The sequence below is a fragment of the Anarhichas minor genome, unplaced genomic scaffold, assembly GCF_050575085.1.
Source record: "Anarhichas minor isolate MPS153535 unplaced genomic scaffold, ASM5057508v1 ptg000058l, whole genome shotgun sequence".
NCBI classification, from domain to species: Eukaryota; Metazoa; Chordata; class Actinopteri; order Perciformes; family Anarhichadidae; genus Anarhichas; species Anarhichas minor.
In genome coordinates this window covers 13,598,089-13,625,561 of record NW_027466504.1, presented here as the reverse complement: position 1 = coordinate 13,625,561, position 27,473 = coordinate 13,598,089, and the positions used below count along the sequence as shown (strand labels likewise).

General features: G+C 42.1%; 2 protein-coding genes and 1 long non-coding RNA gene across 6 annotated transcripts; all 3 read right to left on the bottom strand.

Annotated features, from left to right (window-relative positions):
• Positions 1-2,178: 2,178 nt before the first annotated feature.
• Positions 2,179-5,519, bottom strand: LOC142933212 (uncharacterized). Its single transcript, XR_012947551.1, has 2 exons — positions 4,201-5,519; positions 2,179-3,165 (listed from the first exon to the last, which is right to left on the bottom strand). It is a non-coding gene; the product is annotated as an uncharacterized LOC142933212 (long non-coding RNA).
• A 1,461-nt stretch (positions 5,520-6,980) lies between these two features.
• On the bottom strand, positions 6,981-23,305 carry ccar1 (cell division cycle and apoptosis regulator 1). 4 transcript variants are annotated; one of them, XM_076076780.1, is made up of 26 exons: positions 23,266-23,305; positions 21,892-22,053; positions 21,543-21,706; positions 21,223-21,417; positions 19,839-19,866; positions 19,260-19,461; positions 18,949-19,075; positions 18,218-18,331; positions 17,200-17,389; positions 16,901-17,045; positions 16,640-16,819; positions 16,262-16,487; positions 15,807-15,920; positions 15,353-15,519; positions 14,272-14,482; positions 13,015-13,098; positions 12,658-12,846; positions 12,370-12,561; positions 12,000-12,215; positions 11,777-11,906; positions 11,398-11,486; positions 10,372-10,512; positions 10,142-10,262; positions 9,795-9,977; positions 9,119-9,324; positions 6,981-7,960 (listed from the first exon to the last, which is right to left on the bottom strand). In XM_076076780.1, the coding sequence occupies exons 2-26, from the start codon at positions 22,001-22,003 to the stop codon at positions 7,880-7,882; spliced, it is 3,807 nt and encodes a 1,268-aa protein (XP_075932895.1). In that variant the 5' UTR covers positions 22,004-22,053; positions 23,266-23,305; the 3' UTR covers positions 6,981-7,879. The 4 variants fall into 4 exon arrangements, with proteins under 4 accessions (XP_075932895.1, XP_075932896.1, XP_075932897.1 ...); XM_076076781.1 differs by having other exon boundaries at positions 16,640-16,795; XM_076076782.1 differs by lacking the exon at positions 18,218-18,331.
• Positions 23,306-23,518: 213 nt separating this feature from the next.
• LOC142933037 (NFU1 iron-sulfur cluster scaffold homolog, mitochondrial) lies at positions 23,519-27,370 on the bottom strand. The gene is made up of 8 exons (XM_076077171.1): positions 27,278-27,370; positions 26,655-26,755; positions 26,386-26,521; positions 25,597-25,663; positions 25,392-25,503; positions 25,236-25,299; positions 24,495-24,669; positions 23,519-24,186 (listed from the first exon to the last, which is right to left on the bottom strand). The coding sequence occupies exons 1-8, from the start codon at positions 27,340-27,342 to the stop codon at positions 24,118-24,120; spliced, it is 789 nt and encodes a 262-aa protein (XP_075933286.1). The 5' UTR covers positions 27,343-27,370; the 3' UTR covers positions 23,519-24,117.
• Between the last annotated feature and the right edge of the window lie 103 nt (positions 27,371-27,473).

Genomic DNA, 27,473 nt, shown 5'->3' with positions numbered 1-27,473 from the left:
AGGGCTCTTGCTTCAAAATGTTTAGTCTGCTGGTGGGACTGATTATCAAGAAGTTCAGCAAGTTACCATAATTATATATGAAATCCTGCTCCGGCCCCTGATTTTCAATTAGCATACGTATACCTCCCTCTTGCTGAGCACGAAGCAATTTTAAAGTAGTATCAGGTGTCTCTGAAGGCCTTGACGTGATCGCTGTGTATATTTGAATATGATAATTTCAATGAACCACAATCCTGAATCGAAAGTTTGAGTCTCTACATACAAACTAAAACATCTGGTCCTGCCATAAGATTTTGTCCCTCAGGACATTTTCTGACTGAAACACCCCCAGAAGGCTTCCCCTGACCTCCATGCCAAGAATAAATACGATCCAAATCATCCCTTAAACAGAATTCCTGCACATGAGCCAGTAGGGATACGGTTTAACTTCTGAATCAATAAAACCTTCATTTTTTTAAAGTCTCACATGTGCTTTAGAGGGTGTATCACATCTTTGTTAGGGTTAGGATGGCACTGAGGAATTTAAAATCTGAGTCGTAACTCAGACGGTCAGTGCTGCCTCATATGGTGGAGGTCAGAGGTCAATAGAGGGTCAGGTGTAGGCCATTTGTTTAGTAACCTGACAAAATGGTTCTCCAGAAAGGACCTTAGGATTTAAACATGTAGGAGGAACACGGCTACACAGCTATGGTTGATATTGTGTCTGTAGCTCGACATGCTACACGTATTTGCTTGCTTAAACCACTATTAATACATCCATTATTAAATATCACTAATTCGTGACATCTTGTTTGTTTAATCTGTACAACCAAAAAGCAGAAACATGTTGGGATTTGACGGGGGTTATATGCACACCAGACTCGCTGTTTCCCTGTTTGCAGTCTTTATGCTGAGCTAGGCTAACTGGTGGCTTGCTGTAGCCTCACATATTCATTTCAGTTTTGTATGGAAGAAGACATTAAAGGGAGTTGAAGAGATGAAAAGATCAATACCCCGCTCATGTCTCTGTGTTTACTGGAGCGAGAGCTGGGATGCAATTAGCTTAGCTTAGCATAAACATTGGAAGCAGAGGGGAACAGATAGCATGGCTCCTTCCACATGACACAAACAAGAAACATTTGACTAAAAGTCCAACCCAGTCACGAGAGTGGTATTCTTATTTAACTCTGCAAGAAAGCAAATAACATAGGATTCACTTTTATGGATCCCAAAACGGGAAATTCAGATGTGACAGCAGCATGAAAACAGATTGAAACTATTCCTTTAAGATGCAGAGCCGAGGAAGCTGATCCAAAATATAATTCAATCATCAACCCTGCTTGTTAAGATCTTTTTTTATCCATGTTACAGTTTTTTTTTTTTAAGCTTCATGTCTGAGTGAACATGTCCCGGCGTCTGTCCTGCTACTCTATTATTACGGTTTCATTATATTTCTGCACTTTGCCATCGCCGCCGAGATCAAAGGAAGCTACCAGGCTGGTTTGTGTTCACGCTCTGCAGTATTGACATTCAAGACAGCAATGCACGCTCCAGCGCTCCGGAGCACAAATCAATGCACATCTTAAGTGAAACCTGCAGGAGCGACTCACTTCAGAGTCAGTTGGGAGCCAGACAAACATAATGATGGTGGTTTTGCCATAAAACATGATTACTTAAATCTGGATTATAATTGGGTCATGTTGTTTTAATAAGTCTAGGACAGAGAGGGAATCCAGCAAAGCACTTAGTTCTCAGAGGAAGAGGTTTGCTTTTATACTCCGAGCGTTTTTTGAAGACATTTTTACCAGGAGCAACAGAGAAAAGAAAGGGATTCAGAGTTGCTTTGAGCACTGTGTGGTGTGTTAAGGTGGTGAGTGATGGTTTACACCCTCATCCTTATGAACCACACATGCACACACACAAACAAAAGAGCCTGCGGACATGCTGAAGATCACAGCCGTGTGAGAGATGTCTACAGCTGCACTTTGAGGTTGTGTGAGAGAGCAGGAGGGTCGGTTGGTTTAGTCTCCTCTTTCTTCCACACTTTGTGCACTATTCATGTGCACATGGCTGAGTTCACAGGTGCAACCGACTCCCATCAAACACTGACCTCCGTAAAGCAATAACAGTCTCTTTTTGTCTGTGTTCCCGTGTCATCGATTTCTCACTGCGCAGACAAAACAATACAGCGATAGAAGGTTGGTTTATCTTTCAGAATGAAACAATTGTTTGTTCTTTAATTTTATGTTAATTAAATAGTAGTGCTAAAACAATTACAATTCATTCAAGGTCAGCACAGTGACAATGTTAACATGCTGATTTCAGCAGGTGTAATGTTTCAAAAAAAGGAAAAAGAGACCTCCTTTTTACTTTAAAATATATACTGTATGTTCTTAGCAGGTAAAGTTGAACATGTTCGCTATCTTAGTTCAGCATGCTAGCATGCGTCACCTTGGACTCAGTAAATTGTGATGGGCATTTTGCACTATTTTCTTACATTTAAGGTACTTTCAATCCCATCACATTGTAGTATTCTCACATTTTAAAATGAAGTAAAAGACAAATCAATAATGTATGTTTCATTTCATGGACAACTTGTTGATTGATATGAACCTAATGAGGAATATCAGTAGAAGATATTTGTCTTTTCCCTGAAATGCATTTCATGTTTGTACCTTATGAAACAACATTGTTTTGCACTCTGTTCATGTGCACCACTTTCTTTGGATCTTTTCTCTAAATGCAGCTTAAATCAGACGCCATCGGCTGATTGGCAGACTTCACCAACATCAAGGCTTACTCCCGGTCTGTGATGTGTCACCTGTCACCAAATTAACATCCAGGCTGCCACTATAACTCAATTAAACCAGCATCTAAATGACCAGAGCTTTGAACTGAAGAAGCAGAGCCTGAACGCCTCCGTGGTAATGTGACATCAAAGACGAGTGGCGTATATGAGCTTCATTAGAGGAGGAAAAAAAAGACCTTCTATTATTGAAGCATGAAGGATACATGAAGTAACACGTGCTCTTATTATAACGCAGAGAAATACAAAACGTGCAGGAACACACAGAGGACACTGTTGGTAGGAAGAGCATGGCTCCACTGTTCCCAGCGACCCCTGCTTCACGGTGATGTGAAGCACGCAGGAAATGCTTCATGTTGACTTCCAGGGTTGCTTTAGAGCTTTGAGAGAGAAAGAAGTTCAGGAAGCAGAGGAGGCAGAAACAAGGTATGTCAAAGACAGTAACTGACAGTAACTTGCTTACAGTACTAAGAACATGTTGTGTCATATTCAAAGGGCCACATGTTTCTCTAAGGAGTTGGTGGAGACCAAAATCAGAGCTAAAAAGAGAATGAACATGGTGACTCTTTGCACCAAGCCCATTTGTTCACACTGAAGACGAAAACCTTAAAAACAGATCACAAATATATCCTTTAATAAAAATAAAAAAAGACTAAATACTTTTCTAAAACAGCTGATCACGGTAGTATTTAGAAAACTGTGCTTAACAGGAATACCTAGTGAGTAGGCTATTTATAGCAGAACGTGTATGTAGGATTGACTAAAACTTTAAAAATGACTTAATCATGAAGGTGTTTTTGATTGATTTTGGGCAATAACATAAGCAATACGATACATTAGGATTTGACTACACTGTTCATACTCGTCAGTTGGGATCAGTTCATTGTTAGTTTAGTGGGATTTGTTGAAAATAAGAAAAACACTAAATAGTATTTGACTCATCCTTTTTAAAAGTATTAAATCATGCAGAAGGTTTGGCACACTCATCTAACATACTGTATATGTTAACATGTCCGACCTATGTTTACCACACACACACACACACATTGTTGCTCCACAGATGTTTTGACCCATGTTTGCATGCACTGTGTCAAAACCAGCTTTGCAAATGTTACAATGGAAATGTTTTGTTTCTCCATATAGCAAGCTGGCACTGGAAATGTCGGGTTCCCACTGTATGATTATCTTATTGAGTGACATACTTTCCTTCAGGGCAGCGTGCAATGGCAATTAGGGACAATCTGCTTTTCCCACAAAGTGTAGATGCTAAGCCCGGATGAATGCTGCGCTTTGTGTTACTATTGTTAACCGGCGAAATGTGAAACTTGCTTCAAATTGATGTGAAGCGGTGTAAAGTTGCATTTATGGGCCACCTGATTTTGTAGCCATCCAAGCGCGCTATCGTTCATACTTACACTGCACTTGAGGAGGAGACTGTAGCAGTGGACTGTGGATGCTCTGCTGGTCTTCATGGTCTTGGGGCGGCGGTCCGCACTGCACAGAGCTGAGGTGTTCCTGCTTTCCCGCCGGCAGACGCCCCAGAGACACGCTGTCAAAAACAACCGTGGAAGTTTCTCACACTGTAACCCAGTATTCCCAGGGAAAGGCCTTTGAGAGGGGGATCGTTTCCTCAACAACTACACCACTTTGCTGCGCCGCTCCCGAGGAAACAGAGTTCCTGCAGCTCCAGCTGAACAGGGCCCCCCCCCCCCCTCTCTCTCTACTCCACCCGGGGCCTGTGCAGCCTGCTGGGGACACAAGCAAATGCTCAATAGAGCCTCTCATGTATCAGTTACCTAAAATATCAAACAGCACGTAAGAGGGTGGTTGACTTGTTTGTTTGACTTTGGTGGTCAGAAAGATTTCTGGCAAAACTCAGAGATGTGCAAATAGTGAGAAGAAGTGCATTTAGCCCATAGGTTGTGTGAGGGAAGCTGGGTCACTTCTCATCTGGATGACTTATCTCCATCGCAGTTCATCGCCCAGGAAATTCAACTCTGTGCTGCACAATGCAGTCAGATGATGAAAAGAGCAAAGAATAAATCTTGTTCAGCTCCTGAGGTGAAAGAAAGTTCAGCAAAGACAGAGCTTTGGTGCTGCTGTGAAGATAAAGGACTCAGTCGGGGTTCCGTTACTTTAGATTCTGAGGTTAAAAGTAGCCTTTTTGGCACAAAAACACGAACATACTTTATTTTGTTTGGGCTGAGATCTGCATTTGTGCCTTATTGTGTCACCGTCACAGGCAGGATTGTCCAGAAACAATGCAGAGAGCAAACAAACCCCGACTCCTGACAGGCTGTGAAAAGCCGACCCATTGGGACTCTATAGGCTGTGTGAGGCAGAGGGAGCTGCCTTTGTCAAGACAACGACGACTCTGAACTTTTGACATGCACGTCGGATGGAGGGTGTTAATGGAAATGAGTGATTTGCCAATGTGCTGATGAGGGAGTGAAGAGGATTTAAACAAATCCGCGAGCCTATGCAGAGGTGAGATCCTGTTAAACTAACAATGAGACCAGTGTCACGTCATACTACTACATACATGCTCCACAACCGCACCCAGCGACTTCAGAGGTCTGATTTACATGAAAAGCGAGGGGGGGGAAATGGCAACGTGATCAGTGACAAAAACAAACTCCCTTATTGCTAACCCTGTCTGCTCCCACTCCTGGAAACTGCGACCCAGCAGTGAAACGGCCTGATTGTCAGCAGACCGGTCTGTGAGTGCAGCAGCTCTTTGATACCAGGAATGGGGGGGATGGGGGGGGGGGGGGGTTAAAGAGGAGGGGCGGGGAAGGGGCCACAAAAGCCTTCTGTTTCAGCCTGGGAGTGGGGTTACCTGCTCTGCTCTCTGCGGTGGGGTCCAATTTCACACTTATCATGTGCATGCATACGCATATGCATGCATATCCAAGTGCAAAACCACTTTCTCACACAAACACGCACACACACACACATGCACACAGCTGCTGCAGGAGTTTGAGGCGTGAGGAGTGTGCATGTAGTTCCTCGGGGGACAAATGAGGTTTGTTTGTCAAGCATTCAGAGCACGACACCAGGACAAAGGCAGCCACATAACCAAAGTACTGGGTGACAGATAGTCATTGTTCTGTAGGAAATGACATAGACAAGCTGCTGGGAGATGTTTCCTGCTAAGTAAGGTTTTTTTTATGTGAACTAGGTCTCATTCTTGGTGGAAATAAATTTAGCAGGCAATGTCACAGCTGCAGCGCCTCCCTGAAATACTGAAACATGGGCAGTGAATTCAAATGGACAGGGGTACAAACACTGTAGAATAACTACACTATTAAATAAATCAAGACACACATTTTATGTGCAGTGAGGTAAATCAGAAGGAGATCTGGACGGTAGTTTTGACTGTTTTACTATGTTTTCAGAAATCGATGAAAGAAAAATTGGTAATTGAATGACTAATCACTGATAGATTAATAATAAACTCGTATAATAGCGTGCAGAAGGGAGTGGGAGAGGAAACACATGTAGCACTACATTTTACACAAAGGCCCAGTGGCTAGAAGACATGAGAGACATCTGAGGGAACAAAAGCTTCAAAGGTAAATGATCTACAAGCAGGACCCTCCCTGTTCCTCAGACAAACTCAACGACAATAATGTTCATCATTAATAACAAGGGTCCAAACTGTGTCTGGCTACACCCATCCTCTCTTGTCTCCAACCACAGGCATGCTGTTTCTGATAGATGGCGTGTAATGATAAACTATTGTAAACATTGTGTTCTCATAGGAAGTACAACACAGTAAATCTAATAAATAAATACAGAGTAAAGTGTTGCAACAGTAATTCAACAGTTGCTAACAACTACATTACACTAAATCACAAATGTAATAAAATGAGTATCTATGCTCCAACACATTTGGGGAGAAGGTAAGATTTATGCTTTGGAACTGTGCCATGGCAGAATACTTAACACTATAATTAGCCTCGTAAATATCTTCAACTTCTGTAAAAGTTTTTTTTAAACTGTAAAACAATTATTTCCAGGACATGAACCAAATGTCCTCACAAGTGGCTTTTTCAATCAATTGAAATATGCAAATTGTTCATTGTGCGTTTCAGTTTTTTTGGTTCATTAATACACCGTGTTGGCAGCAGCTATTCCATCATAGCAGGAAAAGCAGAAGGTCATAATATTACATAAAAATGCAGACACAGTGTAGTGTTAAAATGGACCAATTTACTCTTTCACAACACATCCATAGAGCACATTTTCAATATCAAAAATAAAATTGCCTTCTTTGGAGCACATTCCATCGTAATTGCGTCTCTTTTCTAGAACAACCCAAACCAACGCACACGAGTTCAGAGATGGATTTGAAGACGTTTCATGTCTTCACAGCAAAGATTCCTTCAACAGAACACACATTCGTTGAGCTAATCTTTTGGCTCGTGTGTGGTTCTCTATTCCAGACGGATGCTCGTCACCGTAAAACATGAAACAGTGCAGCAGTCGGTGGGTACAGTCAGGAGTTGCAGACAGCGAAAAGGCCCAAGAGAAGCAGGAACCATGCATAGCCATGTGTGGGAAAAACCCAGCAGAGCCGGTTAAATCAGCCAAATAGAAGAACTACAAACTGAATGTGGTTATTGAACACAGTTGTTTAATAGCGGATGTTACCCTTTTCCATCCAAAATTAGTGCCTTTTAAATATATATTTTCAATGAATTCTCTTGCACATAAATAGCCTCATTATTGCTCATTAGAAAAAGTACAACTCACACAAACTGGCATTTAAATCTATGACAAAGCGTTTTATCGGCCATAATGAAGCTAAAGCAACGGCAAAAAGAAATGTTAGCAACTGAACTTAACCGACTAGAATCTGAAGCTTTGCCGGAGATCAATTGATTCTAGGTAAGAAAGGTAACTTCTCAGAAACAAATCTATTGCACACAGAAACCGAGTTCAAATCAACACTAGTTCATTAATGAATCCGTACATGTACGTGGAAAACAGTAAGTCCCCAAAATAAAACAGTCAAATTATGCTCGTTTAGTGAATATTTACAGTTTTTAAGATAGTCAGTATTACAGCTTCATCCATGTTAAATATCACTCATTCATTGGCACCGTTTGTTTGAGATGTCCGGATGTGATCGCCGGTAACTTCATCCCCAGACTCGTCTGCTCCTTGATCCTGAGAAAGAAACGACAACGATCAGCGAACACGTCTCCTTTCTCACCTTCACGTTCGTCTGATGGCAGCAGAACTCGTCGCTCTCACGTCTGAATAACAACCGCGGCCACTTTTATGCAACGCTCACACTTCTCCATATCACTTTTAACATGGCACAAGTCGGAATTTAGAAGACTGCGGCAGTAGAGAGGTGAGCCATGCAGAGATGGAGTCTGAACGTCTTGCACCACTAAGACAGTGACGGCGTCTATCACGCGTTCGTCGGCAGGTTTCTGTAGCGTTCCCGGTAATATTTGTTCTTAAAGTCTTCTGAAGTAGCATATCACAGGACAATAAGTTATGTTTGAGACCAAGAATATGAGCACGAATACTGATGGATTAAATATCTTTCAACAATTTCATTCAACTGGCAAAATATTAACACAAAAGGTAGATCTCCTGCATTTAAAATAAAGTTAAAAACAATTGAATTTCTAGTAATTCCCTCTCACACACTTTCAAAAGACACTTTCAAAAGACACACTATGCTTTTACTTCCGAATTTCAATTATTTGCTTTTATCAGTCGGCCTGTTTGTGGCAGTCCTCTTCTCAGATGTGCTGTAATCTAATGGATATGCTCTACAGATATGTTGGTATAAGTTGTTCAAACAGCGTTTGTAACGTGTCTGTTGTCATGTGTGTGTTGGCAACTGTCATTTTTGTGCTGGTTTATAGTTTAACATGCATGTGTTGAAAGCAGCTCTGACCCTGCAGACACAGCTGCTGCACTGCACTGCTTGCTGCAGAATTGTACACCAGGGCCCTCTGCTGGACAAACTCCGTCATTACAACAGATTAAAAACGGCCCCAAGCAGCTATTTCAGTCGTTATATAAACCAATACTCATATATCTGTGATAGGCTAATATTGGCCAATAAAAATATCTAATATTTCAATCATCATCTCTTATGCGCAATATCAAATTTCATGAACTAGGCAATGCTGAAAAAGAGAGAGAGAGAGAGAGAGAGAGCAGAAAACACTCCTCTTCCGTGGAACCATCATTTCATAACTATCCGCTGTCGTCCCTCTTGCGCATAAACATCACACACGCACACAGCTGCTTCTGTAAACGTCTGCATAACGCCACACAGAGCTTGAACTTTCAATGCTGCACCTTTTTCATCACTGCCAGCAGCTCTTTGACGGTGGACGTCAAGGTGTCGGACGTCTTGCTAATCTGGTCGAGGTAGATGTTCTTCTGCTTGTCGGCGGCCTTTAGAGTCTGCTCCGTGTGGCTCAGAGTGCCCTTCACCTCCTCCAGCTCCTTGGACAAGGCCTTGTTGCTTTGCTCCACCTGAGCTTTGACCTTCGCGTCTTCATCTGGATTGAGACACAACACGGAGTTAGAACAACGACGGGTCAACGATTAAACTTAGGAATCTCACATTTATACATTCAATATAAAAATAAACGTTTAAGGAAAGCCTGCCAGAGACGATTCCTTTGAGAAACCAAAAGGTTTAGTCAGAATGTCCCGTGTGTGTCGACCTAACAGAAAGCCTCCTTATGTTTATCATCACAACCTGCTATTGTAACCCGACTACCACAAACAAGCTGACGAGGATTACAATCAAACCGGTTTGAGCTGGTACTTTGTATGTGGCATTTGTGAGTAATGTGCCAGTCCACATTTCAGAATTCACAGAAGGAAGAAGACTGAAGGAAGTGAGACTGGGCGTCTTTGTAGCAAAGCTCAAATTGAGCCAGATCATTGTCCAGAGGGACTTCTGACACAGAGTGTAGCCTGCAACTCATTTCCATACACAGTAGAACACAATTCTAAATCATACCCATTTTGGCATCCTGCACCATGAGCTTCTGTTCGATTTCCTCTCTTGCTTTCTCGCTCTTCTCCAGTTTCTGCATCATGCTGCCAATGTCCACCATGGCTCCGTTATACACGATCAGATTTCCAGACTCGCTGGCCTCAGACGGCGCACAAGCTTTAGGAGCAGGAAGTAGTCCTCGGTTACCTGACAGACGGAGAAGAGAACTTCATAAAACAGGAAAGAGCTCTCCGCAGCAGCCCTTCACCATAGGGTAAGCTGTAGCTAAATGTTATGACACGCTCAATGTCTTTATAGCTTTAAAAATTCAGCATATTTAATGGTATTAAAACAGTAATAGAAGCACTCACCTGTGAGGTTTTCAATCTGAGCTTCATTAAAGAAAGGAATCGGTTCATCCTTCCCTCGGTCTGTCAGTTTACGGTAGTAACACGACTCTCTGACCACCGGCTTGTTCAACAGCTTCTTTATCTGCAAGCAGATGCGACAGGCAGTCAGTGGATGAGACTAGAGATGAAGTATCAGCGATGCACAGATGCAGAAACGGAGCGTAACAACAGTCATGTCTGTGTGAGATCACCTGAGCACGAGAAAGGTGCAGTCCCAGTGTGTACAGGATCTCCTCCAGGTCTCTCTCCAGCAAGTAGCCACAGTGGCTCTGGTCAAAGTAGACAAACGCCATCAGCAGCTCCCTGTTGTGTGTGACCATCTGCTTCTTCTCCTGGTGGCACAACAACGACAACATTTATACCTACCAGCATGACTACGCTACATCAACGTCTTCCTCATATGCCTAAATCAAAAGATACGTTCATAATTAACCGTTTAACCGGAATTAGGAATTTTGACAGATTAATGCTCTCAGTTAAACAGTGAAAACGAGAAACATTTAAATGTCCAAAGTAAGAAAGCTACGTTTTTCTCCTCTTAAGGCCTCAGAAAATGTGGAAGCGTTATCCATCACAGGTTCAGCGTGGTGCATGATTCATCATTGGCCAACTCGTATTAAGTGAGACGTGTGGGTTCATTTTCTCACAGACTTCCATACAACCAGAGGAGTCTCCCCCTGATGGCCAGTAAGAAGAATAAAAGTTTAAGACACATGGCTTCACTTCACAGAAGCAGAGGTTGCTGCCTGCCTGACACAGAGCTGTTGTTGTTATCTTCGGGGCTAATCCGCTTCATTTTAAGCAGACAGACGCAGGAACTAGCACGTATTCAAAGACAATAAAACTGTACACACACTGTGCTGCTACAGTCACTGCGGACTACTCCATACTCATCACACACGTTCTCCCAGAATGACACCAGGCTGACAACCTTGTAGCTAAACTAGGAGACTTATTGTGAAAGTGGCTGCATGCGTTCACGACAATGCACGCAACAGACAAATGAACTGTGGAATCAGTTTCCTGTTTTACACATAAACTGCAGCTGGCAATAAATGATGGATTTAACCTTTTTGTGCGTCCGGTTATTGTTGCAACCACAGCACCCCTGCATGCAAGGCACGAACTAATCTTAAACCGTTAATGAAGGGTCAGCCATCGGCCAAAAATAAAAAGATGAACTTGCACCCATATACAACATTAACCAACAGACCAACCTTGTCTTTAGAGGACCTCTCTTTTGACGACTTGCGGTCGTCCTTACGGTCTTTCCTGTCTCGGTCATTGGAGTCGTCGTCATCCTTGTCTGAGGAATTTCAACAGAAATATCAAGTTGGAAAATGGTTCAACAAGGTTCAACAAGCGGCAATACAACTTGTGATTTACTATTACGTTGTGTGTTTAATAAGTGTGGCTGTGAATACAAGAAACATTGAAATAAGAAAGCTACGTTTTTCTCCTCTTAAGGCCTCAGAAAATGTGGAAGCGTTATCCATCACAGGTTCAGCGTGGTGCATGATTCATCATTGGCCAACTCGTATTGTGGGAAACTTTTAAATGATTGATTGAGTTGCGTTTAAAGACATTGAGCAGTACCATCATCATCGTCATCCTCTGCATCTTCAGCCTCCATGGGGTCGTACTCTTCAGCATTGGCCGTGCTGCAATCATCTTCGTTCTCCTCTTCATCTCGAGACGACTCCTTCTTCACAGCCTTTTCATCGCACTGAAAACACAAGTCATACAACTGCATTAAAACTCACATCGTCTGTGGGGCAAATGACAGACCGAGAAGACCAGATAGGTTTGAGAGGCTTGCCTTCTTCTTCTCCTCCTCATCCTCCTTAGTCTTCTTTACGGCTGGTTCTTCAGTCTCCTCCTCTTTTTCCTTCTTTATTTCACGCTTCTCCATCTTGACTTTCTTCTCCTTTTCCTTCTTATCCTCTTTGGTAGGAAAAGCAGCCAGGACTTTATATATGCGGAAGCCAAAATCTCTCTGTAGCATCTCGTTAAACAGCTCCGCGAATAAGGACACCTGGACAGAAACAGAGGGCAGTTTATGATCAACCGTAGGAGAAAACAGGTCACATTCAGCAGGTTTTCATACATCTTTATCTATTGTACATGTACACTGGAGACTTCTTTCATCTTCTCTCACACAGCATGAACACGTGACCAGTAATTCTCACCTCAAAAGAGTGCTCCTTGTTGTCTTCCAGTCTGTAGTCTAACAGCACACTCAGGGACATCACACTGCAATCAAACTTGCCGTTCTTGGCGGCCCAGTTTGGGTGCACGATGATGGTGGGCTCATCGGGGAGGACGTAGCGCCTTTCTCTCCGCTGGCGCTCGAGCTCCTCCAGCCTCTTCTTCTCCTCCTCCTAACAGAGAAGAACACTCCAGTTAGAAGAGCGCTTCAAACTTATTTTAGACAGCCATGGTTGTGGCAAAAAGTTATCTAATATAATCCGATGTACCTCTCTGTCTTCCTCAGTGCGAGATGGCTGCTCTTCCTCAGCAGCCTTTATCTCCGGTTTTTCTGGCTCCTTGGACTCCTCCACCTGCTCCTCCACCTTCAGCTGCTTGGTGAGACGGGCGATCAGCTGCGACTTTAACCCCTTAGAGCTCAGAGCGCGACAATCAAGCTCTTTGCGCAGGTCATTTACCTACAAGGGGAGAAATCAAGGACATGGGAGGTGCACATTTAACCTCGGGAGCAGAAGTAATCACAACATGCACAATATATAAGAATTAACATTTGTAAAAAAGGTCCAAAGATAGTTCTGATAAGTTCATTCCGCTATCAGTGCTGAGGCTTTCTCCTTGAATCTTACCTTCATTGATTTCGGGTCAAGTTTAGCCCAGTGGGTGGGAACACTAACGTCCTTTGATTCTTCGTCATCCTTCTCTTCTTCCTCCTGGACGGGAAATCATTAAGATAGAGACAGGCAGAGAGACAGAAGGAGGTGGGAGAGCAAACCGTCAGTATACTGCTTGTGGCCTGAGTGAGCTTTAAAGTTGATCCGTGCAAGAATCAAGGTCACATCTGTCTCTCATTGTCTCGTCCTAGTGAGCTCTCGACTGTGTTTAAGACCACTGCTACTGAAGCGTACACAGGGAAGCTCTCTAGCGCTTATAAAAACAAACAGAAATGCCCTCCAGCAGCCAATCAATCAATCTGTGGAACACAAAAAAAGGTAAAAAATCAATGAGAGGTGTGTCCAAAAGGAGTGTCGGTACATCAGGTGAACTGAAGCTGGCCTCCAAACGGAGTGAGGATAGGGCGGCCCTACCATGGTCTATGACTGAGGTACTGGTCATTTATGGGGTTTATACACCTACGTCAGATAGGAGCCATCTGTCCAACCAACTGCCCTGGAAAAACCAAAGTCTACATATAGTCCAAATGAGAAAAGCCAACAAGAACAGACAGAACAGGACTTTAGGGAGGTTCTCTTTTCCAAGTCAGACAATATCAAATTGATGTAGAAAATCATATAAAAAAAATACACATTTCTACAACAAACACAATATTTACACACAACTGACTCCACAGATTCCAGCGTAGAGAAACATCTTAGATCCCAGCGTCAGAAAATCACAACTGGCTCAAATTTGAGGAACTATTTCAAGATGATTGCTAAACCAATTTGGCAAACACCCACATTCAAAGCAGGTTACGCAAATATTGTTTTGAATAATGCACAACTAAATTACCAGTAGCATGGAGGATTATACCCAGATTAGCACCCAATTATGGAGGCGTTTGAGAAGCTGGAAGCTGTTTTATCAGTTGTGATCGGGGCCTACACAACACGACCTAGTCTCACTGCTTCCACTGTATGTGTCTGCTGGATGTGAGGGAAGGTGGATGTGCTGATGGAGGAGTTGGAGCAGAGGAGAAGGGACAGGTGGAGGAGTAAACAGAAGACGCCTAGGTGAGGTTTGGTGGAACAATAATCTGCCTGTGCGTGTCTGCGTGAATGGGGAGGTGTGCATTGTGTCTGATGTGTAATCTGTTTTTTTTTTGTAATTCCTGTGCCTTCCTGTGAGAAGCGAAAATGAGAAGAGAGGGATTAGCGGTTCAGTGCCTGTTCTCCATCCGCCTCCTTTCGCTCGGCCGACAGCTTCTCAGCCAGCTGCTCCCGAAGTCGCCGGGACAGCACCTCCCACTCTGAGCGGGTAGGAAGACAATGCCAAACATCCGGAAGAAACAAAACCACTGTCTCCACATGAGCAGGGACTGTCCGCCCCTTGTGTGTCTCCTCCGGCCGATGATAGCGAATCTCTGCAAAGCGATACCTGTCGCAAAGGAAGAAGGTGCATTGGAAAGAAACATTTTGGTCAGGGCACAGTATAAAAGGCAAGCCTTGCTAAGGCGAGCCTTCTACAGCTACTCCCTCCCATGAGCTCACTGAATGATTGTACACATCATTACAGTGCGCCGTCTCCCACACAACACAGTACAGACACATGGACCCAGTCTGCAGCGCTCCAACTCTTGTCACAGGTTACGGCAGCCATTTTGAGAAAGTTGACAGACAATCACATGAAATAAATCACATCCCCCCCCCAAAAAATTCATCCCAATTATAGCTTCAGCCAATTATGGATGAGTTCTGCATTTAACCTTGGATACACTTAACGCACTACATTAGGGCGGTGCAAAGAGAGACAGAATCAACAGGACAGTGAAAGCCAGTTAAATATGTAAGATATTTAACAGGAAGAATAGAAAAATTAATTTAAATAAAATGACGTAATGGTAGTGTCTTCTGGTCCAGGCTACTGCTTCCAGCCACAGTCCATGCGTTTGGTTTTTCATCACAATGAAATATGCATTTACTGTATATGTGTAAAGAGTGAGACAGAGAGAGAGCCAAGACGACAACACACAAAAAGCCAAAAGGAACACCGCACAACACAATAAATAATAAAGTAAATAATAAGCAGCAAATTAACAATACATTAATCATTAATATAAAAAAAAGGAAACACAAAGATATCACACCATCAACATGTCCAGGACGACATTTTGTATAGAAGTAGTCAAATTAAGCAGCATATTATAGTTACTCAATTTGGGATTTTAGTACCGGTTGTTAGGTTTAAACAGAAACACAATCAATGAGAAAAACAAATATTGATATAATATAGAATAACGGCTCTTACCACTGAGTGCACAGACTAAGATCTATGCCTGTGAGTGCCTTGCAACAGCGTATGGCTGTCTTTATAAGAACCGAGGGATCCTTCTCTGGGTCCGCTCCGTCCAGAGAGGGAGACCAGTGACCGCCGATGGCCATGGCCTCATCTTTACCTCTCATTCCCACCAAAAACTAAAGGAGAAAGACAGACGGGCACAAAGGAGAGCCACACAGTAGAATCGGTTAGATGGAAATAGGGAATGACAGTATGGATGACGGGTGTGGTGGTTGGAAATAGCAAAAGAAGGTCAGCGGCATGTCCAAATAATCACACCTCTGAGAATCCACAACCAACAACACGTATGGGAGCCAACGTCAGTTAGGACGCGTCCACATTCTGAGTACTCGGCATTGGAAAGGGTCATTACATCAGTGTCAGCTCATGTGCATGGCACAAGCATGGAACATGTGTGCTGTACCTTGACGAGTCTAGCAGGATGTTGGAAGGAATCTTTGACTTCCTGGGTGTCCTCTGCCAGAGCACAGGACTTGTGATAGAGCTCCTCTAGACTGGGGTTAGCCAGTAGCATCACCTGCATTATGAAGAGACCACGTTACAGTTATTATGAAATCAAACCCTATTTTGATTACATTTTTTCCCCCAATAGCCATTCAGTGTAATCTTTACACTGTATCATATCAGAGCTGTACGAGGCCACTGCTAATGCAACAATTTTTCCTCCAGATGCCACAAATTAACTAGCAAAACACACAATTGTTCATTAAAGAAAGTGACAATACACATAGCACGGTGATCTTTCTCAGATCAATCAATTGGCGTGAAAACACTAGTGGTAACGGTCCCACTGGCCTCCGCATCTTACCGAATATGAAACACACGCTGGTGCCATGTGTTTGTCATTGGCAGCCATACCTTAGCACTGTAGGTGTGGTTGGCATCAGGAGGGTCCAGCACAGCTGTATTCTTGACTAGAGGATCCACCTCTTTGTGTAAGATGTGGAAGTTGCAGGCGTTGCTTAACTGGAAGGGTCTCGTCAGAGGGAAGGCATCCACCCAGGTGAAGACGGCATTAAAGAAGTCGCTGGGAATGTAGAGGCTCTGATAGCGCCTTCTCAGCTCCATCATGTCACAGCTAGAGCTGGAGAACCCGCAGAGAACCGTTAGGACCTCGAAAAGGTTGAGAACCAGTGGACTATCACACCACTGACGTGTTGACATCCGGTACAACATCTCAGTGATCCATTTCAGAGAAAAACTGACATCATGAAACACTGAAAAGATTACGCTCACCCATCTAAGCTGAACTTGGAGAACTGGACGGTGTAGCGAGGAACCACCCTGCGAGGCCGCCGAGGTGAGCGGTCCCGTCTGGGAGAGCGGTCTCTGGATCGTTTGCGTGTGGGCGAGCGCTCTCTTGACCGTCTGCGCTCACGGTCTCTGTCCCGACTGAAGAATTGATGAGTAAACACACTAATATGAATAACTTATGCTGAAGGCACATTTTAGAGACAAATATTTGATAATCTGAAGTGATATCGATCGGCATCTCACCTGCGTTCCTCTTTAGTCCTGAGGATGAGCTCTGGGCCTCGGTCATTGCGACTGGGGAAGCGAGGCGGAGGCTCGATTCGTCGTACAGGCTGCGGCTGTGGCATGAGCCTGACTGGGGGCTGAAGCAGACCCCCTGGAAACACATCTAGAGACCAGGAGATGACGCTTGTTTAATCACTTACCATAGCTTTGATTAGCTGTGCCAAAACAGCTGCAAAGATACTGGTGATCATCATCACTTGTCTGACTGCTTCGAAGCCAATACTAGATCAATTCTATCTTCCTGAAGAGTATTTCACCTTTGGGTGGAGGCTGTGGTAGCAGAGGCTGAGGAGGGTTTTGGAGGAGAGGGACCAGAGAGGCAGCAGACAGCTGGGCCTGCAGCAGGGAAGGAGGGGGAGGCTGGGTTGGAACACTGAATGTTGGGGGAGGTAGCGACTGCATCATGGGGGGTGCTACCTTCATCATGTTAGGAGGCTGAGGCTGGCTCTAGAAAAAAGGAGACAAAAAAAAAAAAAAAGGAGAGGTGAGCAGAAGTCAGACGCAAAACAATTTTCACTTAAAATGGTAATGACAACATATAACAAGATGTACTGCACACAATGTTCACTGGCTGCTTGAAAGAAAATAATTCAGAGATGGAATCAGGCACTCTGGCTGAAGAAGAACTGGTGGAACCAAAAGGCCACACTGCCCCCACATTCATAAATATCAACTCAAATACCATTATGACAATTACACATTTCTCACTGCTTGGTAAGGCACCGATTCAATTGGTACTGATTTGAGGGGTACTTCAAACCAAAACTCTATCCAAAGATTACTATAATCCAACACAACCTCTTAATATATATTTTTCTGTCATCCGCATTATCCCCTGTAGAGATTCACTGATTTAAATATTAAGAAGTGTGAAAACACCTCTGAAACAAAAGTAATATCCCAAGGAACATAAGTTTATTTTTCAAACAATTATATAATCTGGGTAAAGGGCCGTAGTCTACAACAAAAAGCATTTTTTTTAAATGCACAATGAAGCAGTAGTAAAAGCAGTGTCTATGTGAGGTGACTAAATGTTCCTTAGAATAAAGAAATGTATTGTTAAACCACTACAAAATTGTGGTTCTATCCATTTGGCAATGACAGCAAACTAAAAGAAGAAGCAAAAACTGCAGTTAAGAATAGATGCAACTATAGTTATAGTTTAACAGGAACAGGTTAAGCAAGAAAGCCAGGAAACAAAGGAAAGAAGTCAAAGACAGACACCGAGCAGGGAGAAGGACCAACAGAGTGTGTGATTCAGGGCGAGGCGGTTACATTTTGTCGGTTGTCCAAAGCGGAGTGCATGTCTGAGTAGCGCAGCTGCATCCCTGGCTCAGCGTAAAGGCTGCCAAGCTGTGGAGGAGCTTGAGGTAAAGGCTGCTGCTGATGCTAGGAGGGATTGAGAACACAACAGTCAATTAAAGACAGACAGGTATACATATATATTACAGATAAACACATATATTAAGACCATCGTCAGACTAAGCCCGATGAATTGTCCAGGATTTAAAGTGAACCTGTGGATCTCTCTTTTGGAAAGAGTTTCAGTGTTTAGTGGTAAATAAAGCCAAAGCCTGAAACTAACTGAAGCAAGCGTACAAATACAAAGTTCAGAGCAACCACCCGGTTAAGAAAATGTTTCCCATCTTTGAAGGACTAGGGGGGGGGGGGGGGGGTTTGGAACCGTAGTCCACAACCGTAGTACCTCAATGAATCTCTTTTTCAAATATCAAAAACTATCCCTTTAAATATTATTAAACAGTAAGTATGAATTAAATAATCAAACAAAGTGTGTCTATACATTTTTGGAGCAGACAGGGCAATTTTGAACCCATGAAGAAATGCAGTGGAAACATAGATATTGTGCTGATTGAGTTTATAATAATACCAAAAATCTAAAACGTGAATTAAAGCTCAAGCAGAAACCTCCCAGTTTGTATAAATGTACCCGACAATGTTATCCTCTCCTTCATGAGGGACTGAGTGCAACCTCTGAGTTCTCTCACCGACTGGTTTGATAGCTGAGGTAAGGTCTGGATGCGCTGGGCGTTCCACTTGAAGGGCATGTTGGGGTTGTACACAGCTTCCACTAGGACCCTGTCACCCACCTGAGGAGTCTTCCCCTTTACAGCACTAAAAAGACACAAAAACAAAGCATTACGACATCTCTATAAGTCAAGCCACCTCAGAGTCAAAGAAGGCGTGGGTATCTTTAGAAACTGTCTGCCAAATAACAGGTATTGAAAAAGGCAGTGTCAAAGTAATGCGTACAATAAAGAAAGGCATTTAACGTATCATTCCACCAACACTCTTTTACCTGAGCTGAAAGAAGACATCTTCATCTACAAAGCCAAATGTGTCATGGAGCTTGTTGACGACGCCAGTGAAGACTCGCTGCTTCTGTGGCTGCGTCTGCTGTTGATGACTTGAGCGTGGTGTTGGGTAGGACACGGTGATCTGGGCGGTCTGCTGGGGGTTGGACAAACTTAGGCTGGTGGGCAAGGAGACGGGGGGCTGAGGTAAAAGACAGAAGGAACCAAAAAAAACTGCTACTATGAATACACTTTGGTTGCATTTGAATCAGTAAATACCGTGATAGAGACATTTTGATAGCAAATCAAAACCATGAAGAAAACTGCAAGATAATCATCACGAACCAAAAAAGCTAAAATGGTTTGATCTGGTCTGCTGCGGAGATGTTTAAAATGCCCGAGATGTAAACAGATTTTAAACTAATCTCTGCGTGTTGTTTTTATCTTCTACACCTTCCCTATCGCTCAATGCATGCTGGGATAGACTCCATTCCCATGATATGTACGTATGTATAAATGGATATACAAATATATATGTATAAGATCGATATGTATGGCAAATGTGTTTTTGCACATTACCTGAGAAAGAAGTGCCTGTTGAGGCTGGGGAAGCTGTGAAGAAAAAGAAAACACCAAGAGTAAACATTTTGTTGACTTGATATTATAGATTTGCCCACATTGTAATAACACATTCTCATCACAGGTCTGTATAGCCCATGGTTGATGTGGACATGATATATTAAGTCAGGGGTGTCAAACTCATTTTCACTCTGGGCCACATCAGCATCACGGTCGCCCTCAAAGGGCCGGTTGTACATGTATTTACCAATCCTAACATATTGGTAAATAACTGTCTCTGCATTTGATTATTGTTTATTCAAGTGTTAAAATATTGTACATGCAGTTATATAAATGTAAAACTATATTTAAGCACATTTCTGTTATTATAACTTAAATCATTTTAATTTAGGGTTAAGAAACCCACATTACTCTATCAAACTATTAAAGAAAATATCAAAGACAAATATCAAACACAAGTTATTACAATAACTTTGTTCAATGCTTAAAATCCTTTCAAGGGTGTGTTTGCACAATCCCACGTGAAGTGTTTCATGTGTTGTAAAACCACGTTTAAAGTAGTATTCAATGTACTCGCAATACATTTCCATTTCAAATGTACAGTAACAGCCAAAGAGCTGCTTCTATGACTGTGTTTAAGTATCTCATAATTATGACTTTCTATCTCATAACTTCGACTTTCTATCTCATAATTTCGACTATGGGGATATTTTTATTATCAAATCTAACTTTTTTTTTTTTTTTTTTATCTGGCGGATTCGCGGGCTGTATGTTTGACAAGTGCTATGTATACGCAGCCGTTTCAAATTATCAAGCACATTCCCATGATCTGCCTCAGGATGAATGGCTATGTTAAGAAATCTGAGGAATAAAATGAAGGGATGGGGTCTCATAGACTACTCAGACGTATACTGTTGCCTCTTATTCAAACACCCCCCCCCCCTACGTAACTCAATCTAATTGTAATCTAAACTCCCGGACTCTTATTTCATTACCTACGTCCCTGTAACGCTTTATGTTTTTGCCTGTATGTCTGTCTTTATGTCTGTTTTCCATGTTTGTGTCACTATATGTATTTTTTGTACATGTATTTAGCTTAAGGCATTTTTTATTTACTGCTCTATGACCTAACCTGCGATTATTTCCCCAACACTTAAATGACCAGTGTGTAGGATTTAGCAGCATCTTGTGGTGAGGTTTCAAATTGCAACCAAATTAATTCCCCTTCCCTCATACCTCCTTTTCAACTACGATGGCCATATAAAAAAATGTCCATGTCATTTATGTTGTCTAGTCTAAACCAACCAACATATATTATCCAAGGCAAGTATGAGCACTTTCCAAAATGAAACAAAGTAAAATCAGCCCATTTTTTCCTATTTGTTTCACCTGATGAGGTACATTGTACAGTTGCTGTGGAGGGGGTTGCTGCTGTTGCTGTTGTTGTTGCTGCTGCTGTTGTTGTTGTTGCTGCTGCTGCTGCTGCTGTTGTTGCTGTTGTTGTTGTTGCTGTTGTTGTTGTTGTTGTTGTTGCTGCTGCTGCTGCTGCTGCTGATACTGCTGGAGGGCTGTATTGAGCTGAGACTATATACGTTACAAAGAACATAGGAGAGATAATGGTTTATTACAATGAAGAACAGCTTTAGATGTGACCACGGCCTGGAGCATAGATTGCTGAGTGTGCATAGGACTGCATCGCTGTGACTGACCTGCTGTAGTGCGGCTGCAGCCTGCTGCTGCAAGGCAGCAGTTTGCTGAGACAGCTGATAGTTTGCAGCAGATTGGTTACTGAGAGAGGCTGCAGCCATGGATGACTGTTGAGAGTAAACAGATGGGGATGCACCCAGAAGAGATGGCTGCTGCACACCAAGAGCTGCAAACAGGTAAAACAAGGCCCCAGATTCAGAGAAGTGTGGAAAATCACAATGAATGGGCAAGGTTGGTGTAGAAATGAGATGGGGCAAATAACTCCATATAATCAAAAGATGACATTAAATATTTGTGTAACCGTGAGGGAGGGGATTAAACTGCCCAGACCCTCTGGTTTGCTACACTCACAATGCAGGCTATTGAGGTCAAGGGACGGTCCTGAGTGGCCCGGCTGGGACACCGCTGTGGCAGCAAATTGAGTCGCCCACGGCGGGTTCTTCTGTCCCCCGAACTGGGCCATGACTCACTCACGTTAAGGGCAGTCTCTCTTCACCAGGCCAATGCTTGTCACTAGAACCATAACCAAAGAAAAAAATAACATAAAATGAGGCACATTAGCAGGAAGACAAATAGATAACATGGGTAAAAGGAATCTTGATGTTTGTGTGAACCCAAATGAACGTAATACAAACAGTGAAATACATTTGGGGTATCAAAGATGACACACGGTTGTGTTTAATTGACAAACTTGAAACTGTATCCCCATAAATCAGTGCAAAATTAAAAGTACATGAATCCCAAGCAGCTAATTTGGATTGCCCATAAACTGCCACAGTTTACTTTGCAATGCAGTAACTTAGGTTGTACAGAGAGACGTGTGCATTAGCAGACAAAGAAGCCAGCAAAGCAACAATAGGCTCGAAAACAACGTTCAATGTAGCACCATAGCTTGATGAGAAGCGTTGGACAAAAACACATGTTCCATTACGTATGAACGAAACGTCTATTGTGTTGTTTACACCGACTGGACGAGCCACAACCTCTAACTATAGATTATCTTTAGTAAAGGTCATTGGGTACCCGTTAGAGTATTGAGTCCCTATGATTGTTCAACAATATGTTAACGCCATTAGCATGACACGAAATAAGCAATTAAAAGGGAGCGATGTGACGTTAAGTTAGTACCCCGAGAAGACAAATTATTTATTCGAAAACACACGTACTATCAACACATGTTAACGGTAACCTTGATTTCAGCAATGCTCCGTAGATTAGTAACTGCTTACACAGCAACCTCGGCAGGCTCAACAGCAGTGTGGCTAACGTTAGCAGCTTTAACTGACAGTGGGCTAGCTCAGGCAGCTAACAAGTTAACATATGCGTCTGTCTACCCAGCCATTGTCGTTACTGTTGTGGTAAACTAATTCGCCTTTTATCTAAGTTAACGTGTATTTATTATGGCTTGGTCAACATTGTTGCATTAAAGCGCAGCATGGCTACTGTACGACAGATAAAACACTAGTAGCTATACATAGCTTGCTAACGCTTAGCATTAGGACGTTGTTAGCTTTGTTGCTAGATTAGCCTCGTGCTTGATTTGTTTTCCAAAGCGAGGCCCGAAGTAACGTTCGCAGTCTGTCAGTTAACGGTAAACGGCCAGTGTTTTAAAAACAATTAAAAAATACAGCAAATATATTAAACTCAACAATTGCACTTTAAATGTCCACAATAACTGACGTAGTAAAGGTTTTTATTAAAACATTGTCAACAGAGCTTGCTTACCGCTGTCCTGGCCAATGTAGACGTGAAGTGCGCATGCGCGGGGTAGATAAACTACTGTTCTCGACTGCCGAGATTTAGTTCGTTTGTATAGTCGATATTTAATGAATAGTAGTTCGTTTGTATTGTCAAATAAATTGTTTCTGTCCATATGTGCCCGTGCCTCGAGATCATGAGTAAAAAAAGATAATCATAATCAGTCATAACTGGAGGATCAATAACTAATAAATGAAAAAAGGGAATCAACAACAAATAATTGCTTTCAGAATGTGAACTTTGTTTGAAACAGTGATACAGTAAATCTGAAGAATGGAGAACAAAGCACAAGTATATCATACAGGTTTTGTAGGCAGTTACACAGCAAATTCCCACTTGATGAATAATTGAAGCCCCAAATAATATTTTATTTAATTTCTACATTATGTATTAACAAGCAAAACGTTATGTTTCATAAAGTATATGGCAGCAACAACTGAAATACCTCAGAATCTTCATTCTGCATGGCTATAACCAATGTCAAAGACGTTCACAATATTTCCATCATATGAAAATATTCTTTCAAAATATATATATTTTTAAAGAAATAAAAACATCACAACATTCACAGTCATCACAGCAGAACATTTTGACTGGCTAGAAGAATGACTGTATATTCTGTTGACTAAAGGTATATTACTGTATCTCCTCTTGGTAACAGTGGCATACAGTATGTACACATTACAGCGTGAACTCTTAACAGTATATAGTATTCACACAAAATAGCAGGTCTCTCGTCTCTTTCTCATGAATGTACAATGGTATTTAGTGGAAATAATGCATGGCTGTGAATTTTTACACAGTAGAATATATTTGTCTTCATTTTTGTAATTTGCGTTCCAGCTCTGAGAAAACCTTGGCATTGATTTCATCCACTTCATCTTCCACCTGGGCAAAAAGGACAATGGACAGTGTTAAATGTGACATAAAAGTTTGTAAAGACATATTTTACCAACCTTTTAATCATGCAAGTAAGTAATTGAATATTTACTGTCGAGCTTCATTGCTCAGTTTTTAATTAAAATAAGATCACAGCAGAATTTCCTGCATTTGATAATTTAAATATCAATACAGAAACTTCTGGAATATAATCATATAATCCTGTAATGAAACTATCGTGATTCTTGTTTCTCAAAATAAAATCTCTGCTTATCTACAATAACAAATCCTGCTAGAAGACTGATCTGGTTAGTCACCTGTTCCACGTTGTTTACTTCTGGGATGTAAAACTGCAACATGTTCTGAATGCCGCTCTTAAGGGTAACGGTAGAACTGGGACACCCTGTGCAGGAACCAACCAGCTTCAGCTGGACTGTGCCTCCCTCGAACCCCTTAAAGATGACATCGCCTCCATCCTCCTGCACTGTTGGTCTTGTGAGTGAAAGAGACCATATGAATTTGTTCAGAACAAAGCAGCCAAAAGGACAAACAGATTAACACTGTTATCTCAGCATGACTGTCATTTACTACACTGTGAAACATCATTGTTAGGAGTACTCAGCAAAGAAATATCAGAAAGGAAACATTTGATCAGGATTGAAATAACGCAATGAGATCCGATTGCTCCGACCACATTCGGAGGTTGTCTGCGACGCATATTGCCAAATTCTTTTAGCAGTGTGTACATGAATGTGTACTAGGCCACATTGAACGACTGCTTACTCAACTGACGTGTGTGGGTGTGTTACTCGAGAGGGTGAAACATTTCCATTTACACTCCTATTTGCATATAGAGAACAATAAATAAAAGTAAGAGATATAAACAACTAGAATAAGAATGGAAGTAAACATATGAACTATAAAAGAGAAGTTAGCAGGCTGTTCAGAGTGACAGTGTGATTTCCGCTGCAGCTGCACAGTTGATTGGCAGAGGGCACAACTTGTTGTCGGAAGCACTCAGTTCTGCTAAACTGACCCCTGGTTATTAAGTTTTGTACCTGATTCTGGTGTCCAGAAGCTCCTTTATCATAGACACAACTTCATCATCATCTTCAGAAAAACCTACAAAAAAGAGAGAGGATATTTACACGGTATATACAGTCAAACAGCTGTGTAACTCCAAGATGCCTACTATGGGGACTTTGCATACTCACTGCTTTCATGGTGCACTGCCCCCGTTGTTATCGGGTCGCCACTCTCAAAGAACTTAGCAATGGCCTCCAGAGCATGACGCTTAATGTCTGTCCATTCCACATCCTCATCTGTCTGATAGGAAAACAAAGTTTGCACGTGTCGATTGCCCACAAAGATGTCATAGGAACAGAAGAGACAAGCTGTACGAGGACATTTAATACTTACTTTAGTGACTGTGATGAAGTCAGGGCCATAGAACACACTTTTTACTCCTTCAATTTCAAACAGGTCCCTGAAAGAGACATGTTATCATGTTATTGTTCAACCAACATACAAAACATACAGATGACAGCATGAGGTCATTCATGTGAGTTCATTTGGTGATAAGGTCTTCGACTTGTGCTGGTTTTTATCGACAGTGTCACTGATGATTGCACAGCTTTTTATGAAGTTGTCGTTTACGTCAAGACAAGACAAAATGTATCAGCCAACAAAAAATATATCTACACAATTCTTTCATGCAGTCAGAAACCCTGGAGCATCACATCCTGTAGTTTGCACATTATGCATTTGTCACATCTACTCTACTGTATGTTCTCTTCTACCAAACAACTCCATCACTGTCAAGAAACCATGAATAGCTCAATGAAGGTACTATCCTATATTAAACTATTTTTAAAGAGAATGGAAAAGACACACACACACACATACCTCTTAAGCATATATTTATAAACATTTTAGTTTACCAAAACATTTGAGTTATTTTGCTGAAACAATCTTTTATGAATGTGCAGCTTTTAAAAAAAATAATAGCTGCCTGCCTAGGGAGAATAAGTGTGCCTTTTGCCTCAGTTTTTTGTTTTCTACACTATGATTCCTTAACATGAGACACACACATTCATTCCGGTCCTGGTGCTACAGTCCAAAACTGTGATTTCTCCCTTTTAAAATGTCTATTTCATAAAATCAGAAACAGTACAATGTCAAAGTACAACCGTAAGCTTGGCCCACAACCTGGCTAAAGATGAACATCCAGCTGAGGTTGAAGTGGGAAAGTCAAGCGTCCCACTTCCTAGGACAGGTTTACCGGGGAGGAACTTCAAGCTTCTGGGGTTCGGAGTGTCTTGAGTCTGGATGGACAGCTGTCGTACTGAAACATAGTATAAAAACAATTCCCATGTTACATTTTGTATGTTTTTCCCCCCATGTCTTCATTGAGCAATATGTTAGCAAAAAGATGAGTGAATGGGTTGTATTTAGGTGTCCACACAATGGTTCCTCACTTGAGAAGTGAGAGGTTCCTGTCGCGGGCTGAAGCTGAGCTGTGCTGAAGATCTGGATCGAGCACTGTGATTGGTATGAGCTTCTGGTCTTCACTGAACGCCTTGAAACGTTAAAGACATTTGTCTGTTAGTCAACACAAAACTTCAACTAATTCAGTTTCTTGAAGAAGGATTGAATAGTTAGGTGGCAGTGATGGTTGAAAGCCACGTCAGGTTCTTTAGCGGTTATCTTTTGATGTAACGTTACAAGTCTACAAACTGGTGACTGCTGACATTCAAGTTTACAGTTTTTACAAGCTAGCTAACGTTAGCGGCTAACTTATATGCTCGTGATCTGGAAAGACCGAAAGACACGTGTGAAATCAAACACGACAAAAAGTGAAAATAACCAGACCAGCTGTGCCGATATCTCCACCTTTAACGTTCAATTATATAGATTAGAGTGACAAACCGTTGGCATAACCTATGTCGCAGTTTGCTACTTATCCTTAGCTTAGCTAGCTAAAAGTATCATCTCAACCACACGTCGCATGGCGTTTATATGTAATACAATCATTGCAACGTATCATATCAACAGTACAAAGTGTGTATGAACGATATGTCACAGCGGTTAAGGTTCAAACCTAAAGTTAGGCGTATTTATTGTCCGTAACAACTGCCGAAGTCCCCATCGCATGTGCGCCGCCATTTTGTTTGTTTTGAAGATGAGGACCTCATGTGGCGGAAAGCGCATAATGCTGATCAGGGCTTTGATTTAAATATCTGTTTCTGATATTCAGCTTTCTTTAGTTAATGTCGTCAATTATAAAAATTAAAACA

Bases quoted from the DNA above. Each gene is read 5' to 3' on its own strand.
- LOC142933037 (XM_076077171.1), bottom strand. From the start codon at position 27,342: ATGGCGGCGCACATGCGATGGGGACTTCGGCAGTTGTTACGGACAATA. The intron at 25,504-25,596 runs GTAAGTATTAAA...TTTTCCTATCAG, and splicing joins ACTTCATCACAGTCACTAAA to ACAGATGAGGATGTGGAATG. The intron at 24,670-25,235 runs GTACAAAACTTA...TTCACTCACAAG, and splicing joins CTTCTGGACACCAGAATCAG to ACCAACAGTGCAGGAGGATG.
- ccar1 (XM_076076780.1), bottom strand. From the start codon at position 22,003: ATGGCCCAGTTCGGGGGACAGAAGAACCCGCCGTGGGCGACTCAATTT. The intron at 17,046-17,199 runs GTGAAATACTCT...CCTGGTCTCTAG, and splicing joins ACCACAGCCTCCACCCAAAG to ATGTGTTTCCAGGGGGTCTG. The intron at 15,921-16,261 runs GTATGGCTGCCA...TTCATAATGCAG, and splicing joins ACCACACCTACAGTGCTAAG to GTGATGCTACTGGCTAACCC.